This window comes from Buceros rhinoceros, unplaced genomic scaffold (genome assembly GCF_000710305.1).
Source record: "Buceros rhinoceros silvestris isolate BGI_N320 unplaced genomic scaffold, ASM71030v1 scaffold30478, whole genome shotgun sequence".
Taxonomy (NCBI): domain Eukaryota; kingdom Metazoa; phylum Chordata; class Aves; order Bucerotiformes; family Bucerotidae; genus Buceros; species Buceros rhinoceros.
In genome coordinates, this window is record NW_010427911.1 from 6,692 (window position 1) to 7,005 (window position 314).

The 314-nt window shown below is 66.9% G+C and overlaps 1 protein-coding gene across 1 annotated transcript in view; it reads right to left on the reverse strand.

Annotated features, from left to right (window-relative positions):
- CDHR4 (cadherin-related family member 4) overlaps positions 1-203 on the reverse strand; it is a gene marked incomplete at its 3' end in the record, with an annotated part of 5,529 nt that extends 5,326 nt beyond the window's left edge. Inside the window, exon 1 of the mRNA XM_010142099.1 lies at positions 143-203. Coding sequence (XP_010140401.1) covers positions 143-203 — 61 coding nt within the window. The remainder of the gene's footprint in view (positions 1-142) is intronic.
- Positions 204-314: the final 111 nt, after the last annotated feature.

The window sequence follows — 314 nt, forward strand, 5'->3', positions numbered from 1 at the left end:
GCCGCTCCGTGCCCTTCTGCCCGCTGTGAGGTCAGCCCCAGGCACAGGAGAGCAACCAAGGGAAGCCTGTCCTCTGTCTCTCAGTCCCCCACCCAGGGTCTGGAAAAGGGTGACCCCAGCACTGTGATCCTGAAGTGCCTACCTGGGGCTTGGAGGGCAAGGAGGAGGAGGAGGAGGAAGGTGAGGCGTCCGTGCATGCCCATGGCTCGCTGGTTGTTTGGGACAAGCCGGAGCTGGTTGCCAGGGATGCCGGGCACCACCCTGGCCCAGCCTCACGCCGGCCATTCGCGGTGGCCAGCCCAGCCCCAGGGCAG